This window comes from Sycon ciliatum, chromosome 2 (genome assembly GCF_964019385.1).
Source record: "Sycon ciliatum chromosome 2, ocSycCili1.1, whole genome shotgun sequence".
Lineage (NCBI taxonomy): Eukaryota > Metazoa > Porifera > Calcarea > Leucosolenida > Sycettidae > Sycon > Sycon ciliatum.
In genome coordinates, this window is record NC_088644.1 from 34056559 (window position 1) to 34072196 (window position 15638).

Sequence of the window (15638 nt, forward strand, 5' to 3'; positions counted from 1 at the left end):
TAAAGGAGAGAGAGAGAGAGAGAGAGAGAGAGAGAGAGAGAGATAAGGAAGAATATAAGAAGAACAATAGGGCTACAGCTTACTAACTCTTGCCAATACTGTAGTCGGATGAGGTCAAAGGTCACTCAGTAGTAGTATCCTGAGTGAGGTAACCAGGGAGTAGTCTTTCTACTCTCGACGCGGCGTACCGTGTTCTCCAAGGGCGTTACCTCCAGGGAATAGTACTACATTGTATTACTACTCCCAGGCTGGAGGTTACGACCTTGGAGAACACGATACGCGTCGAAAGTGGAAAGATGCTCTTGTCATCATGTCGGATCTTTTTTGTTCGGGTTTGGAATCTTTCGATTACAATAACTGATCTAGATTTGAGCCATTATGATATGGTCGCAAGACTGGGACTCTACCAAGCAGAGAGACGACTCTCTGCTTCCATGTACTGAGAACAGGGTATTTGACGACTCCCTGATGTAGATCTACCAGCCGGTTTCCGGTTGCATAGCATTGAGGAACACTTCACCGTCGTCCGTCGCCCACGCCTTTTTGTGCTCTTTGGGTGGGTTTCCCTCCCTGAGCGGCACAACGAGGTACGGGACGGGACGGCTGGTTTCCTCAAACGAGTCGCCAACAACATCACCATTGAACCGCACCTGCAGCCGGTAACTGGGGAAGCATTCCGCTACTGCTCTGCCTTAGCGAACCTCCAGGCAAGGCTGGATATAGCAGCGAGTGGTGTCTGCGGTGGGCGTTTTGACCACTTTCTTCGACGTACGGGTATTTAACACTTTCGCAGCTTCAAATCATTCCACATCAGTACCCTCCTGCCGCCAACGTCACGAATGGGAGAAACTCTGCTGCTATGAGGAGCGTGTTCGAGAGATCGAAGATGCGGCCTTTTCACTTCTCGTTCTCTCCTCAACAGGCGGTATGGACAAGTCTGCTGCGACAGCCTGCTTTAAGCGGATAGCCAGGCTCCTGTCCGACAAGACGAAGTAGCCGCACAACAGCGTGCTAGCGTGGATTCGCTGCCGACTTGGCTTTGCTCTGGTTGGCTCCAGGCAGCATGGCTTGTAAGTTGTTTGTGTGGTGCTCGGCGACGCCCCATCATGTACGTCCGAGTCAGTGAGGTGGCAGATGCCTCTGCTACCTTGGCCGTTGCCGAGGCCCGCTGCTCTCCAAAACTGACTCCAAGTGGTGCCTAAACCAGTTCCTATTCATCATTTTTGCTTCTTTTTCCCTCTAGTTTTCTTTTGTATTATTGTTTCACGGAGAAGGCGGAGAGCCCGAACGCGCCGGTAAAAGAAGAAAAAGAAACACTGTTTACATCGCAGTGTGGCCTCCGCGTCGTGTCCGCGATCCACCTCACCAAGAGTCCATAATCCCCTGGGGATTTGACATTCTCTTTCTTTACGGAGTTGTTGTTGCTGTTGATTTTCCTACTCTTTCGTTTTCCCTACCCTTACCGTTTTATTTATCGCCGTGGTTGGCAATCACCCACATTGGCCGGTGTTTCCACCGACTGTGCGTTAGGGGTGTGCGGATAATGCTCGAAAAGGTGGCAGATTCTGCTCGAAAAGCAGTGAAATTGGCAGAACCATACAAACCTTATGGCGGGCAATTCCTCGAGTTCTGCTCCATTTCTTCATCCACATACCAAACATGCATGAAACTTACCAGAAAAAGTACCGAATTCTGCCATTTTTTCAGCCGGCATTATCCGCATATGCCTACTGTGCGTGACAGAGTCTTGAGATGTTGTAATGATATAATTATAAATATTATTAGAGACAGCGGGTACAATGAGACTGTCCAGTTCTTGGAGGACCGGAAGAGTGGGAAAAAGAAGAAACAAAGGAGTCGACACCGGAATATTACCTGGTTTAACCCACCGTTCAGTAAGAATGTGTCCACGAACATTGGTCAGCGATTCCTGCAACTCGTCAGCAAGCACTTCCACAAAGGTTGCAAATTATACAAGATATTTAACCGGAACACGCTAAAGTTCAGTTACAGTTGCATGCCAAATGTCGCCACCATCATCAAGCAACACAACAATAGTATCCTCCGCAACGACCACCAGAACAAGACCAAGGATGTGAGAACCTGTAACTGCCGTGTCAAAAATGATTGCCCCTTGGAAGGCAACTGTCTAACATCGAGCATTGTGTACAGGGCACATGTAACCGGCAGCGACATGAAGGAGTACACTGGATTAACTGAAGGGACATTCAAGACACGATTCAATGGTCATCAACGTACATGTACCATTCGCCACCAGAAGCATGAGACCGCAACGAGACTGTCCAGACACATCTGGAGACTGAAGGATGAAAACAAACCTTACAGTATCAGATGGTCCGTTGTGAGGAGAGCCGCACCGTACTCTAACATCTCGAAGCGCTGCAACCTGTGTCTGGCCGAGAAGCTAGAGATTGCCTGGGCCGACAAGAGGTCAGAGCTTGTGTCCAAGTGCCGTCATGAAAACAAGTTCTACCTCCGTAACTTTGTCCGCAAGGTCGCGTGAATCTAGCTGGTAGTCCCGCTGCCTTGTGCAAGTTGTGCGTGTGTGTGTGCGTGTGTATGTGTGTGTGTGTGAGTGAGTGTGCGCGTGCGTAGGTGTGTGCGTGTTTGTGTGCATGCGTGAGAAAGAGAGTGCGGGGTGCAGGTATGTGTGTGGTAGGTGCGAGAATGGACGGATGAGTATTGTGGGCGTACGCGTGTGTTTGTGTGTGGGTGTGTGTGGGTGTGAGAGAGAGAGAATGTGTGTGTGAGATTTAGAGAATGTGTGTGTGTGTGTGTGTGTGTGTGTGTGTGTGTGTGTGTGTGTGTGTGTGTGTGTGTGTGTGTGTGTGTGTGTGTGTGTGGTGTGTGTGTGTGTGTGTGTGTGTGTGTGATTTAGAGAATGCATGTGTGCGCGTGTGTGTGCGTGTGTATGTGAGAGAGATTTAGAGAAGGAACATGTGTGGGTGTGTGAAAGAGAGAGAGATTCAGAGAAGGAATATGTGTGTGTGCGTGGGAGAGAGATATTTAGAGAATGTGTGTGTGTGCGCGTGTGGGCGTGTGTGCGCGTGTGAGTGTATGTGAGAAAAGGGAGAGAGTGTGGGTGTATGTGTGTGTAATGGTGTGGGCATGTGTGGATTTGGCATAAAAGTCCCCAGCTCTATTCTATAATTCGCGCTGCTGCTGCATAGCCCCAAGTCTGAAGACTTGGCAACTTCACGCCTGCACCTGACTCTTGCACTATGATACGCGTCGCCTATGATACCCCTCAGAATTTCCCACCTTGCTCCCCCTTATGTTCTGGCTGCCCGTTTCGGATCCATCAGTTACCTGATGATCGTATAGTAGTAATACGTGAAACTCAGAGTTGTAACAAAGCTTCCAATCTCTCTCTTGTGTAAATATTATTATTATTATTATTCTGACTGGTTTGAGGGAAAGAGACAAACAGGAAAAGTCTGAAGAAAAAATATTATTATTATTATTATTATGGACTCTTGGCCTCACGTTCATCACACATACACCCGCTTGTGAAATGCAGTCAGCAACTTCATACCGTATATTCTCTATTACAAGCACAGGTCTCCATTACTAGCACAGTCTCTAATACTAGCACACTGTGAGCACCTTTCGAAACATTATAAGCACAGTCTCTATTACTAGCACGGTCTTTGTGAAAATCAATGCTGCATGCATAATATCTAGCATGTATTTCTTCTTGCTCTGTATGGATGTATTGGTTGAAAAAATATAAGCACGGTCTCCAATATAAGCGCGGTCTCCAATATAAGCACGGGGTAGAGGGGTGTTGAAAAAATATAAGCACGGCGCTTATAATAGAGAATATACGGTAGTACTGTACCATCAAGACTGGTCCATCCCCAGACTAGTACTGTAGTCCCCCGTGGCTAGGGGTGTGCGGATAATGCTCGAAAAGGTGGCAGATTCTGCTCGAAAAGCAGTAAAATTGGCAGAACCATACAAACCTTATCGCGGGCAATTGCTCCATTTCTTTATCCACATAATTATACCATGACCGGTACCAAACATGAACTAGTTACTTTATCAATAGTACCAGAAAAAGCACCGAATTCTGCCAGCTTTTTCATGCATACGGTACGCGAATTATACGGGTCATGTAGACTTGCATGACGTGATGTCATGACATGCATATTACCACCCGCGCGCCCGCGCCATGGCCTTTTGCACTTGAGTTGCAGTTCAAAATAATTCAGGACCTGTACATGTGATGTGGTCCATGATGTGGAAGACAGCCACGGATCGGACGTGGACGGTCATTCCTTGTGCCTTTGTGGCTTGACTTGCCGGCTGAGTTGGACGTGACAGTTTTGTGGACGGATATTGACCTGCCAATAAAAACTGAAGGATTTCCCGTACAACTGCTTGCCCATCTTGGCCGAATTCTCAAGCAGCCTCGCTATGGCCTGCGGACTTCTTCCAGTGTTGGCTGTCGCTGTACTTTCCCTTGGCACGTTCTGTGGTAAGTTCTGCATTTTTAGAGGACTTGTTATCTCGCATCAGTGCTCAGCAGGGGCGAGAGAGGGTATACACAGGGGCGTCGGAAGGTAATTTAGTGTGGTACGGTCAGCCATCTGAAGTACAATTTACTCGTGGGGGAGGGGTGGCTGAGCCGAAGATTTTGGAAATTTAGAGCCCAAATCAGTGCATTAATTTTTATTGTACTTGGGGCAAATAGTGGTACGGTCAATACCGTAGTGACCGTACTGTGTGCGACGCCCCTGATACAGATGCACGAAATCCCGTAGAATCTCGTAGAATCCCGTAAACCCGTTTGGGTGTTGAATGTGCAGGACCGGCCGGCGCCCTATTGTGTTTACTTACTTTAAGGGGCCGGTCACACTGAGGGAAAATTTGATAAAAAAACCCGTGGTTACCATGGATATTTGCCGCTGAGCGGGAGATGTGAGAGATTTAATCCGCGCGATGAAAATCAGCTCGAGGCCCCGCTTTTCCGCCGAAGATTATAATCGTCCGCGGCTTCCACTGGATTTCTTTGAATTTCCTTGCGTTTTATTGCGTTATGGAGTGGAGCGATACTCTAGAAGCTGTGCTGATGCAGCTCTGGCCCAGGAGCGGGGCTGACAGACTGCCAGAAGCGAAGGGTGCCAAAAAAAGCTCGTGTGGGTGAGATTTTTTTCATCGTGCGTATCCAGTGTGGCCGTGATGAAAGCAGAAAAAAATATTCCCGGTTTATAATCTGAGGATTACGCTAGGGTTTACCGGGTGTTAGCGGCCGTCGTGAGTTCCCTTCAGGAACGGACACGATAATTTACTTTTTTTTATTTATATAATCTGAGGATTGTTCCCTCAATGTGACCCGCCCCTAAGCCTAGGTCACATTCGACGGAACGCTGACGGTACGGGACGTAAGGGCCTGTCGGGAAGGCTGGGGTGAGCTGTAAAATCTTGTACGATTCGTACGACACGACATGCTGCAGTCGTTGTGTCGTTCAACAGCGAACGGCGCCAGTCATAAGGCACGGTCCGTGACAGTGTGACTTTTGGACCTAATTTCTTGTTTTTCGGTACGTCTTTTCAATTATTTTTCCTTGAATGAAGCGGAATCAAGTTCACAATACCAGTTTTTCATGAACACCAAAAAAGTAGCATCGAAAGGTGTGCTATTCAAATAATAGCTCCAGGAAATGATAAAACAGTTCGTCTGTCACGCTCCTGAACTAACCATAAATACCATAAGTGACATCAGACCTTATCTTGTTAAAATTCAACTCAAGTCGTGCTAGCCATTCTGCGAGTTATCATGGGAAGCGCAGTGTTCGAAATGCTAAAAATTTCCAAGTACGAATCGGGATAGTCGGCGCACAATGCCGTCTCCTGTTCACCCTCAAAATGCAGTGTTTTGTACGCTTGCGTCCCCGTCTACGGTATAAAAAGTTGGATCGTTCCAACTCTTCCCGTCGCTTCCCGATCCGTTCGGCAGTAAAGTTGCGTTCCCGTTCCTGGTGTTCACATTGGACGCCGTCAGACTGTCCCGTCGATCCTTACGTCGCGTCCCGTCGCGCCCCGTCAAATGTGAACTAGGGTTTACTGCTATTCCAACAAAAAAATTGACCCTGAAGGCATTTCAAATGAGAAAAAATTCCGAAAGAGATCCAGCTAGGTTCAACTTCATTGTACTTTCTACTTGAAGTGTACATACCTGTTAATAGCATGGACTATTTCTGGCTAGATTTGAACTCTTGCGTAATCAATGGTGCTAGTGAAGCTTATAATAAATTATCAGACCCACTCTGGTTTTGCTACCCACACTAGTACAATGTAGCAAGTACAGTATTCACTGTTACCTTCACGGGGGCAGGGGCAAATGCAGTTGTATCCGGGGACGGTTACCCTGATGTTGTCAACCTTTTTTCTGCACCTCTATACTAAAAGTGTTATTGGTTTAAGGGAAAGGTGGGAATGAGAAAAGCCTGTTGAACAAAATTTACTGTTACCACCAGGACTTGAACCTGGGACCCCTCGCTTCTGTACTATACGTGGAATCATTTCCAAGTCCACCAAAAGTTTGGTGATTTCAGGGGATGTCGGCCGTTGAGAGGTTCAATGGCCAATTGAGTCATCTTTCCAAGATTCCTTTTGAATCTCTCTCCCCTCTCCCGGGAAGACCCACGCGACCAGTTTTGGCAGTGGGCAAAGAAGTACAATTGTGTGTGTGTGGAGGGGGGGGGGGGGGGATCCTCCTTTTCCGATGTGCTCCGTGTGGTGTAGACCAGGTGTGCGCTGGGAGTCGATTCACATGGCTTCGTCAGTGGTGTGGATTAGACAGTTATCTGGCGCTTGTTTGTTTGTGTGAGTATCTGTGTGCGTGTGTGTGGTACATGATGTGTGTGCATGCGTGGGAAATGTGCGCCGGAGGGGTTGCACATGCGGACATGTATATGGTTGTCTCTTTTTATAGATGCGGACATTCCCTGTTCCTCGTTATTCTGCCCACCAGCGGATAATCCCTCCTTGGTAGAGTGTTGCCACCGCCGCAATGAAACTTTTTTTCCAGCCCGTATAGAGTACAAGTGCTGCCTACCAAAATCAACTGAACTCTTTAAAGGATGGTTAGTTTACACTACTGTTGGTTGGAAGGTTGATCTTCATTTTCTAATTCAACAGAAGAGAAGTTCAATTCACACGAACCTTCGTGTACGTATGTTTACTCGTACACACTGCACTTGTTCGCGCCTGTGTACGCTGCTCAAAGTCGCGTACATGTGTCATGTCACACATTGGTGACGACTTGCGATGCAGACTCCGCATGCAAGTGTGCACCCGCCCGCGGCAAGATCTTTCCAGTCTGTACAAGTGACATGCCGACCCTCGCAGGGGGTTCAAAGACCCTCGCAGGGGGTTCAACGTACTAGTTACTGTCCGGGTGCCGAAGAACGGCCAGGCTAGAATTTCACCAATTTTGCAGTTATAAGAACGGAAACCGTACTGTACACTATAATGTACACTCAGACGTATAACTCTGCATAAATGGACATACAGTGAAATCCGTCTAAGACGACCGCTCAAGGGACCATCAAAACGTGGTCTCTGTTACCAGGTGGTCTTCTTATCCAGGGTCATTTGACTGGAAATAGCATCCCTTGGTCCTGGTTGCAGTGGTCTTCTGGGACAGGTGGTCGCCTTATCCGAGTGGTCGCCACGACAGGTTTTTCTGTATAAGACTATGGTGAAAAAAGAAGGACAAAATGTTACGAGTTATGACTAATTGGCTTAATGGTTTAATTGGCTCACCATCCAAGTTAAACATTTACCGTGAAGTCGCGGATAGAAGTCGGGTTTGCATGCAAGCACATCACGGATAGAAGTCGGGTTTGCATGCAAGCACATCGCGGATAGAAGTCGGGTTTGCATGCAAGCACATCGTGGATAGAAGTCGGGTTTGCATGCAAGCACATCGCGGATAGAAGTCGGGTTTGCATGCAAGCACATCGCGGATAGAAGTCGGGTTTGCATGCAAGCACATCGCGGATAGAAGTCGGGTTTGCATGCAAGCACATCGCGGATAAAAGCCGGGTTTGCATGCAAGCACATCGCGGATAGAAGTCGGGTTTGCATGCAAGCACATCGCGGATAGAAGTCGGGTTTGCATGCAAGCACATCGCGGATAGAAGTCGGGTTTGCATGCAAGCACATCGCGGATAGAAGTCGGGTTTGCATGCAAGCACATCGCGGATAAAAGTCGGGTTTGCATGCAAGCACATCGCGGATAGAAGTCGGGTTTGCATGCAAGCACATCGCGGATAGAAGTCGGGTTTGCATGCAAGCACATCGTGGATAGAAGTCGGGTTTGCATGCAAGCACATCGTGGATAGAAGTCGGGTTTGCATGCAAGCACATCGCGGATAGAAGTCGGGTTTGCATGCAAGCACATCGTGGATAGAAGTCGGGTTTGCATTAGGGGTGAAACGGTTCGGGTAAGGAACCGGTTTTGGAACCGCCAGCTGAAAAGAATCGGGTACCCGTTCCATCAAATTTCGAACCGAAACTCGAAAAATCTCGTTCTTGTACAAATACATGTACACGTCAAGTCTACTCAAGATTTTTTTAAATGATCCCCACTCTTCCAAAGAGTTCTCTGGTCATTATCTTCTTCGCACTTGGACTCTCCGATGTCTCATTCTTGCTCGTAAAAATATTTTTTCTAAAAAATAATTGTCGCGAACGCATTTTGTCGGTCTGGAGAAAAGAGTGCATGGAACCGATACCCGAACCGTGGGAAACAATGCTGGCATTCGGGTACCCGAACATGAAAAACATGGAACCGTTTCACCCCTAGTTTGCATGCAAGCACATCGTGGATAGAAGTCGGGTTTGCATGCAAGCACATCGCGGATAGAAGTCGGGTTTGCATGCAAGCACATCGCGGATAAAAGTCGGGTTTGCATGCAAGCACATCGCGGATAGAAGTCGGGTTTGCATGCAAGCACATCGCGGATAGAAGTCGGGTTTGCATGCAAGCACATCGCGGATAGAAGTCGGGTTTGCATGCAAGCACATCGCGGATAGAAGTCGGGTTTGCATGCAAGCACATCGCGGATAGAAGTCGGGTTTGCATGCAAGCACATCGCGGATAGAAGTCGGGTTTGCATGCAAGCACATCGCGGATAGAAGTCGGGTTTGCATGCAAGCACATCGCGGATAGAAGTCGGGTTTGCATGCAAGCACATCGCGGATAGAAGTCGGGTTTGCATGCAAGCACATCGCGGATAGAAGTCGGGTTTGCATGCAAGCACATCGCGGATAGAAGTCGGGTTTGCATGCAAGCACATCGTGGATAGAAGTCGGGTTTGCATGCAAGCACATCGCGGATAGAAGTCGGGTTTGCATGCAAGCACATCGCGGATAGAAGTCGGGTTTGCATGCAAGCACATCGCGGATAGAAGTCGGGTTTGCATGCAAGCACATCGTGGATAGAAGTCGGGTTTGCATGCAAGCACATCGCGGATAGAAGTCGGGTTTGCATGCAAGCACATCGCGGATAGAAGTCGGGTTTGCATGCAAGCACATCGCGGATAGAAGTCGGGTTTGCATGCAAGCACATCGCGGATAGAAGTCGGGTTTGCATGCAAGTACATCGCGGATAGAAGTCGGGTTTGCATGCAAGCACATCGCGGATAAAAGCCGGGTTTCCATGCAAGCACATCGCGGATAGAAGTCGGGTTTGCATGCAAGCACATCGCGGATAAAAGCCGGGTTTCCATGCAAGCACATCGCGGATAGAAGCCTGAAAATCAAACGGGTCAAATGCATAGAAGTCTGTCGTCGCGCGTAGAAGCCTGGCTTCTATGCAAGCGCGGATCGGGTAGGTAAAGAGTGCATGCGCTATATACGGTGCATAGTAAAACTGCCGCCATACCGGTAGTCAGTGGTAGATCTACGCGTGTCGCGCGTAGAAGCCTGGCAACAATATCAGTGGTGCATATAAGCTTGGTTTGCATACAAGCCTGATGCAGGAAGCGGCTTATGTATAGAATATAAGCTGAGTCCCGAGTATTTACGGGAAATAAAAACCCGAGGCAAAAAACCGAGGCGAAGCCGAGGTTTTTTGCCGAGGGTTTTTCCCGTAAACACGAGGGCAAAGAAACCTCCAGTCATTTGCGTGTTCTAAAAAGCAGTTAATATATCTGGTAATCACTCATATAAAAACCTGGTACAGGTGGAATCCTGAACATTCGAATATGGCTTAATTCGAACATACCGCTTAATTAGAAGTTTTTCCAGGACCGATTTCTATCAATACGATTCCCACATAAAAATTTCTGATAATTCGAACCTCATACGATCCGCGCAAGTATTTTCTTCAGCCATGGCAGGATTTCAAAAGAAGCTGTGTTCGAAGCCGACTCCTGTTCCCAACAGCAGGCCAGGTTGGTCAATTGTGTGGGAACCGTGAGTTCGAATACTAGTAGTTGTCCGTTGACGGGAAACTAAAAGCTGTTGTTATCATACAACGGGTCCGTAACTTCTAATCTCCATGACAACTTGGAAACGCATAAGACGACCGACGCTGCACCTGAAACTAGAGCCGTTTTCAAGATTTTCTGTTGTATCGTCCTTGATCTGAGGCACCCTCGCGTGGTACCTGGAATCTCCTGGCTTGCTGGTCTTTCGTAAATTTCCGGCCTATGTGCCTACATGTATTGCGGAGAACAACTTTGTATGCTGCACTTCAATTGAAGGTTCGATCATTCGTTCGTTTGAAACAGAAGGATTCTTTTCTCATAAAGAACATTTGTCCCAACACTAGTTTATACGTTATTTACTCAAATCTGTGGACAGCAACTGTTATTTACTTAGGGGCCATCTAGTATTATCGATAACTTTCATGGAACGAAAAAGTTTAGTTATGACCCTCCCCCTCCCACCCACCCCCTTCAACGAAAAATATATTGACTTGACAACTAGAATGGATTGATGTTTCAGCTATCAATAATTTTCGAAACGAAACTCTCCTCAACCCACCCACCCATAGACGAAACTTTTTCTCTTCGTGAAAAAGATCGATAATTACGGACGGCCCCTTAAAAGTCAACATGTGCAACCCTGAGGAAAATGCAAAAGCCCTAATTTCATCAAGGTACAGTAGAACGCCAATTATCCGGACATCATGTATAAGGAAGATCGATTATCCGGATCTCCCGGTCGGGCTGGACAATAAAAAATTAGCAGCTTTTTCGAGGTTTTTGCTGATTTTCCCCCACGCGGACCACCATTCAAGTGATGCACAAGATGTACAGGTGGAATCCTGATAATTCGAATATGGCTTAATTCGAACATACCGCTTAATTAGAAGTTTTTCCAGGACCGATTTCTGTCAATACGATTCCCCCATAAACTTTTCTGATAATTCAAACCCCGAACCAGACATGTCCGGTTAATTCGAAGTTCCACGGATTCCACTTACATAGAAAATGTGTGGGATTTGTGCTGATAATTCGAAGTTAGCAACGTGTTATTCGAAGTTCACTGTACACTGTACTGGTCAGTTCAGTTTGCATGAGCAGGCTGTGCCGGTCAGTTCAGTATCCGTGAAATCTGTGTCTAAGGTCCATAGCGCAACTCTGCGTGACCATGAGAGCATTTTGACATACATTATTGTGTTGTGGGTTCATGTTTGGATAATTAGATAAGAATGTCCGGCTAATTAGAAGTTTTTCCTGGCATTTCGAGGTTCGAATTATCAGGATTCCACCTGTATTACAACAGGTTGGAGTCCAAATGTATAGCAATAGTGTCATTTTGAGGAGCTGGGATGCGCCGAGGTCCTGTTGTACTGCCAAAGAGAATGAAAAATGATGAAAAAGTGCAGGAATATGCATGTTTTAGATAGATGTGTGACTGCCCCCTTATCCCAACAATGATTCTTCTCATCTCAACCCCCTGGTGCGGCAGGTGCGGCCAAAGCCGCACCAATAATTTGATAGTGTAATTTTTGTAGAATTTTGAAGCAATGAATTATGGGCTATTTGGGGCTGCTTTTCCGAACAGATCCTGGGGAAGGACCCACAGCCTCTTCATGGCCGCACCAATGTGGGAAAACTTCCAACGCCCTTGTGAAAGTTGAAGTTAATACTGTGAAACCGGGAAAATTCGCTGGAGATTTCATTTTCGGTCACTTCGGTACTGGTAATTTTTACCTAAAATAAAACGTGACCTAAAATTCAACCATGACATGCCACACAGTGTGCAAAATGCACTTTTGGATCTGGAAAACTGGTTTAGCGAAATGTTGGCGCTACCGAACCTTCATTTTGTTGAAATACCGAAAATGTTACACCATCGAACATTCCTGGTTTTACAGTATATCCTGATTGTCAAGAGGTCTACTTTGTGAAGTACATGTATTATCAAGAGTACATAACCCCCCAGAGTGTGCAACGCCGATCCAGCTCTGCATAGGGTCTTGGTCGAGCGGACTCGGACCTTCTGATGTCATGCGTACACTCCACACCAGCGCAAGGCCGGTCTCGAGGCAGGGCACCATTGTTTTTGACCCAAGAGTACTCGCGACTCCCCGGGTTCCCCCCAGATGTGTACGGTATTATGACGCAAAGATCCGATTCCGCTCGACCAAGACCCTAAGCAGAGCTGGATCAGGCGTTGCACACTCTGGGGGTTATGTACTCTTGGTTCTATGTACCACTGGCACACTATAATGGTACCTTTTTTTCTCTGCAGGCTAATCATCGCCCTCATTATCACTGCTTTCGTGGTGCTCAGCGGCATCTTCTGCTGCTGCTTCTTCTGCACCTGCTGTCCACTCTTCAGACAGCGTCACGGCGGGGCCACATACGTATTGGTCAACACGGCTCCCAAAGTGAACTACCAAGCGCTGCCCCAGACTACTACAGCACACCAGGGCAATCCAAGTAAGTCATAGTTGCGTCTGTGCTGTGCGTGTACAAGTCTGCCGGTTCACCTCTCCTCTCTACACCCTGTGTCAGTTTAGCAAGAGGAGATAACCCCCCCCCCCCCCCCCCCAAGAGTGTGCAACTCCTGATACCCTTTCCATGGGGTTCGCCAACGGCGACCACTCCCATCACGTGGTGTTGTGTCGCAGTTGTACGTTTCCAGCCCGTTTTTACTTTTTAGCGAGCAGCGGAGTAGTAATAATACGAAACATGCCTGAGACACAGGATGTGAGTTCACGCCGTCGGAGACCCCATATGCAGAGTTGCACACTCTTGGGGGCGGGGGTTATAATTATACTCTTGATGTTAGCTTTGTGTCTTCATCGCTGGAATGCAGCACATGCAAACTCGACTGAGAATACATGTACAGACTGTCAGTAAATATACAATAAGGCCAAAACAAAAAATAGGCTTGTTTCCGGTCGGCAACCCCTCAAAAAGGAGACTCGGTCGGCCGGAATGAAACTTTTTTTGGATACTTTTTTTGGTTCCTCAATCGTTGTGGTATTGATGGACAAGAGCACCTACACATGTACATTGTACATATATCATGGCAAGGATCAATGTAAAAGTGACTGACTCACTGTTCTTGTACAGCATGTGGTGTATTTCTGTTTTCGTACATCCTGAGAAATCAAGCAAACAGTTCGAGTCCTTCCAGCTCCGTTATTCTAGCTCGTATCGACCCCGGAGGTTTTCGAGCCGACAGCTGAGAATCTCTGCTACCTTGTAGGTGTTTCGATTGTGGAATTCGGTTGAGATTTGACTGAGTTATGACTCGTTGATGCCACCGTTTGTATACATTTGGGACCAAAAAAAAGTTTCAGAATTTGGGAAAAAGTGGCCCGGTCGGGCGACCGGAAACAAGGTCATTATTTGTTTTGGCCTAATTATATCAGCAGCTGTTTGATTTCGACCATATTCGGCACCGACCCATAATGCCTAAATTAAAGCGCTGATGTAATGTTTCCCATTGGCTTTGGTGATGTACTAGTCAGGGATGAATTTACTGCCATATTTTGCATAGCAGTTTTTCCTATGCAAAATCTCAATTGTGGCGCAAGCTACAAAAAGCATGAATAGCCTGTACATGTATGTATGGCAGTTTTCTGCGTGTCACTGTGATTTTTGAGTAGCAGTAGATCGATTTTGCATAGCAAACTGCGATGTGATACTGGATAAATTCATCCCTGCTAGTATTATAACCCCGTACCGAAAATACATCGCTGCCGAAATGTCGAAAATTGTGAAGTGCCAGAATGTTGCAGTGCCTACATTTGGTAAATTTACAGTGTCTTTTTACGGACTGTGTGTATGCATGTCAGCATCCTCGGACTGGAGCGTTTTACTCGTTGCCTCGCACTGCTAATTTTACCAGTTTCCCGGCTTTGTTTGAAACTGCTGGCCAACGGACATGTTTGTTCGCAGTGTGTGTGTGGGGGGGGGGGGCATGCGTGTCCGTTTGTGTGCCAGTTTGTCTGTTTGTGTGCCAGTTTGTCTGTTTGTGTGTGTGTGTGTGTGTGTATTAATGTGTGTTTGTGCGCTTGTGTTTATCTGCATGTGTGTTTGTTTTTGTTCATGTTTTCTACAGCGGCATCATCTCACAGCTAAATACGGTAGCCGTGGTCAGCTATCATACATTTGCGTGTACCACGAGGCTCTGTTCCTATGGAATTCAGCAATCGCTGTACGGGCGATTTGCAAGCTGAATTAGATGCCATTGTTTGCTATGCCGTCTGTTCGGGTGTGTGGGGAGTATTCATGGCACATTCCTCTACATTTGGCCACTTTTTTGTTGGTACCGAAATATTCGGTAAGGCTACAACTTGAAGAAGCATCTTGATAACTGAAACTATGAAATTTAGAGTTAGCCCGCACTCTTGTAAAGTGCTCATATTTTCTTTTCATAATTATGCGTTTGTGGATCATTACCATTGCAGTATTTTATTTACTTATTTGTTTGAGGAGTTGAGACGGTAGGCAGCATGCACTTCTCAGCCTGCGCATCATTTGGTCCAAACTCCCCACCTCAATATTCGAATACCTACACTGTCGTCTGAATCATTTTTTTCCTCTCTATGAAATACACGCCGCTCTCCAAAGTGCACTGAAGAGACCAATGATGGCCTTTCAGCACAATTCATTGTTTTCACACAAGCAGCTACCGACTCCAAGGGAGGTGGGTGGAGTGGGTGGCACGTAGCGCGCTCCGCCGACCTGCATGCTGCTGATGATGGCCTTGGCGTTGCTGCTGGACATGTGCACCAGGGGAGCCGAATGTGGAAGATGATGAAAGAGCAGACGAGTAAGGGAGGAAAAAGCTGGAGAAGACAGTCTGCGTGTTGTTTCATTTTGCAAGGATCCTTTTCTACCCACAGTAGTCATGCGCATGTACAGTAAAACCTGTCAAGGCGACCACCTGTCCTAGAAGACCACTGAAACCAGGACTACGTGATCCTATTTCCCAGTCGACTGACCCTGGATAAGGAGACCACCTGGTAACAGAGACCGCGTTTTGAAGGTCTCATGAGCGGTCGTCTCAGGCAGGTTGCACTGTATCTATGTGCACAGTATCTTGCGTGTGCCAGTGTGATCCTGCACCTATATCGGCTCCAGGTGCTAGATTTTACTTGGCTTTTAACTCTTGATCAGTTGAGATGGCTC

At 47.1% G+C, this 15638-nt stretch overlaps 1 protein-coding gene across 1 annotated transcript; it reads left to right on the top strand.

The window, feature by feature from the left end:
• Nucleotides 1-4234: 4234 nt before the first annotated feature.
• Nucleotides 4235-15089, top strand: LOC135810853 (uncharacterized). The gene is made up of 4 exons (XM_065324273.1): nucleotides 4235-4501; nucleotides 6962-7112; nucleotides 12742-12932; nucleotides 14566-15089. The coding sequence occupies exons 1-4, from the start codon at nucleotides 4441-4443 to the stop codon at nucleotides 14583-14585; spliced, it is 423 nt and encodes a 140-aa protein (XP_065180345.1). The 5' UTR covers nucleotides 4235-4440; the 3' UTR covers nucleotides 14586-15089.
• The last annotated feature ends 549 nt before the right edge of the window (nucleotides 15090-15638 follow it).